General features: G+C 35.7%; 1 protein-coding gene across 1 annotated transcript; it reads left to right on the forward strand.

The window, feature by feature from the left end:
- The first annotated feature begins 1081 nt into the window (after positions 1 to 1081).
- On the forward strand, positions 1082 to 2776 carry LOC132437086 (methylsterol monooxygenase 1). The gene has a single exon (XM_060030303.1). It carries the CDS (start codon positions 1139 to 1141, stop codon positions 2018 to 2020), a length of 882 nt encoding a protein of 293 aa, XP_059886286.1. The 5' UTR covers positions 1082 to 1138; the 3' UTR covers positions 2021 to 2776.
- The last annotated feature ends 306 nt before the right edge of the window (positions 2777 to 3082 follow it).

Raw genomic sequence — 3082 nt, forward strand, 5'->3', positions numbered from 1 at the left:
GTTGCGGAGCACGGGCTCGGGCTCTAGGCGCGTAGGCTTCAGTAGTTGTGGCTCGCGGGCTTAGTTGCTCCGCGGCATGTGGGATCTTCCCGGACCAGGGCTCGAACCCGTGTCCCCTGCCTTGGCAGGTGGATTCTTAACCACTGCACCACCAGGGAAGTCCTATAATAACTTTCTTTCAAACTAGATCTGTCTACAGAAAGGAAGATTTAGCTTTTAGGAAGAAAGTTGCTAGTACATTATTAAATTAGAAAAATTAGCCAATTTAATTTTAAGCCCGAAGACCTGGGTTTAGTATTGAGACCTAGAGCAAATTGCTTAGATTCTCTAGGTCCTGACTTCCTTTTCTGAAGTGAAGAGGCAATAACATCTACTTCTCAATGTGGCTTAAGGCTGGAATGCAATAACATTACCCTAAGGTGTTTTTTTAACTGGAAAGAACTAAGCAATACATTACCACTGCAGATAAAAAGTTTTATCATTATATTATTCCCGGTGATACTTTACAAATGTACTCCAATGTATGGTTCCGTTCTAGGAAAGTATTTAACAGATATTGTGAATTCGTAACAAGTGTTTCTTAATCTGTTCAAAATTGAGCAGGATATGGGTGTGTACCAGAGAGCACTTTATTTTTCCATTATTTCCACATTTGGAAAAATTGCACAGATTTATGGAAAACTGGAGGGGATCACATGCTGAGTTTTAAACTAAAATGTCTGACAAAATGAAATAAATGTAAAACAGTTGTCAGGTTGCACTATTCAGATAGAAATTAAGATGTTCCTTCTTAAAAGCGAGAGTGAGCACAGACTCAGATGATGACAACGCCTCTAAATATTTACCTCAATTTTGATTCGTAGTTGAAAACATTCACTTTCTTAATAATTCATAATCATCACTAATATCTGTACCATCTTATGTAGTTGGTTTATTGAATAATTTAAACTGAGTAGAGATATATATACAAAGTTATTTTATGTTATTTCAAATGCCCCCTTAAACCGTTATGTCAAATATTCCTTTCCCACCCATAGCATTTTGTTTACAGTCCATAATTTCCTGTCACTTTTCAGTTATTTAAAAACTCAATCTGGGGGAGCGCAGAATTATAAGGCTGTCTGCAGAGATTTGAAAAATGGCAACAAATGAAAGTATCAGCATCTTTAGTTCAGCATCCTTGGCTGTGGAATATGTAGATTCACTTTTACCTGAGAATCCTCTGCAGGAACCATTTAAAAATGCTTGGAACTATATGTTGAATAATTATACAAAGTTCCAGATTGCAACATGGGGATCACTCATAGTTCATGAGGTCCTTTATTTCTTGTTCTGTTTACCTGGATTCTTGTTTCAATTTATACCTTACATGAAAAAGTACAAAATTCAAAAGGATAAACCAGAAACGTGGGAAAATCAATGGAAATGTTTTAAAGTACTTCTCTTTAATCACTTTTGTATCCAGCTTCCTTTGATTTGTGGAACCTATTATTTTACAGAGTATTTCAATATTCCTTATGATTGGGAAACAATGCCAAGATGGTACATGCTTTTGGCAAGATGCCTTGGCTGTGCAGTGATTGAGGATACCTGGCACTATTTCCTGCATAGGCTCTTACACCACAAAAGAATATATAAGCATATTCATAAAATTCATCATGAGTTTCAGGCTCCATTTGGAATGGAAGCTGAATATGCACATCCTCTGGAAACCTTAATTCTTGGAACTGGATTTTTCATTGGAATCATGCTTTTATGTGATCATGTTATTCTTCTTTGGGCCTGGGTAACCATTCGTTTGATAGAAACTGTTGATGTCCATAGTGGTTATGACATTCCTCTCAACCCTTTAAATCTCATTCCTTTCTATGCTGGTTCTCGGCATCACGATTTCCACCACATGAACTTCATTGGAAACTATGCTTCGACATTTACATGGTGGGATAGACTTTTTGGAACAGACTCTCAATTTATTGCCTACATTGAGAAAACAAAGAAGGTTGAGAAAAAGACTGAATAAGCATCTCACATAAACCTTCCTGCAGATACACATTTCCTGAATTGAAGCTAGTAGCTAACATTGCTTCTGGGGAGTGGAAATAAACATGTGTCTTGGTTGCTAAGTGATAAAAAGAACATTAACAACTTTTAATTATCTTCCTAGTGGGAACTTTTATATGTTTAAGTACAGTTTCCCTGAGGAACCTTTAAAGGCCATGTTGCTAACTTTACAAAAAGGATTTAAGTAATGGAAGGAATATTAATGTATGTCTTTTCCCCAAGTTGTACCATAGGCCTGAAGCTGAAATTGGTCTTCAAACCTTTTAAATATATAGTGACCATTTCAAGAACTCTTAGTAGTACTGAACTTTAAATACTATTTTGGAATTTGCTTAAAGATCAGATGCCATGGGTTGAACCACACCAATCTGTATAGTGTGAGTGAGTGCTAACTCTGAAATAGCCAGCACCGGGAATTTCTGCTCGTATCTGGAGCTGACCAGTTTGGGGTGATTCTCTTTCTGAGAAGTCCTTTTTGACTGTAATGTACTACTCTTATCTATAAATTAAGGCATTTCTGAAAGACTATTTTAGTCTAAAGGTTTTCGGGTTACTTGAATTTTTTAAACATTGAGCTTTATTTCTGCTATTTACCCTTTCTTTTTTGTATATCAAGTTTTCATTATACTTAAAGCTGTATCTTGAAACTTTGTGTACTGACTTGCTGTATTTGCACTTGGAGCTATTGAAATAAATGTGATTTTGTTTGATTAAAAAAAAAAAAAAAACTCAATCTGGGGTGGGGTAGGGATGGATTGGGAGTTTGGGATTAGCAGATGCAAACTATTATATATAGGATGGATAAACAACAAGGTCCTACTGTATAGCACAGGGAACTACATTCAATATCCTGTGATAAACCATAATGGAAAAGAATATGAAAAAGAATGTATATATATGCATAACTGAATCACTTTGCTGTACAGCAGAAATTAACCCATTGTAAATCAACAATACTTCAATAAAATAAATTAAAAATAAAAACCTTAATCTGGTCCAACCTCAAATGTGAACGTCTAGT

This window comes from Delphinus delphis, chromosome 14, assembly GCF_949987515.2.
Source record: "Delphinus delphis chromosome 14, mDelDel1.2, whole genome shotgun sequence".
NCBI classification, from domain to species: Eukaryota; Metazoa; Chordata; class Mammalia; order Artiodactyla; family Delphinidae; genus Delphinus; species Delphinus delphis.

Coding starts and splice junctions, on each gene's coding strand:
- LOC132437086 (XM_060030303.1), top strand. CDS start 1,139: ATGGCAACAAATGAAAGTATCAGCATCTTTAGTTCAGCATCCTTGGCT.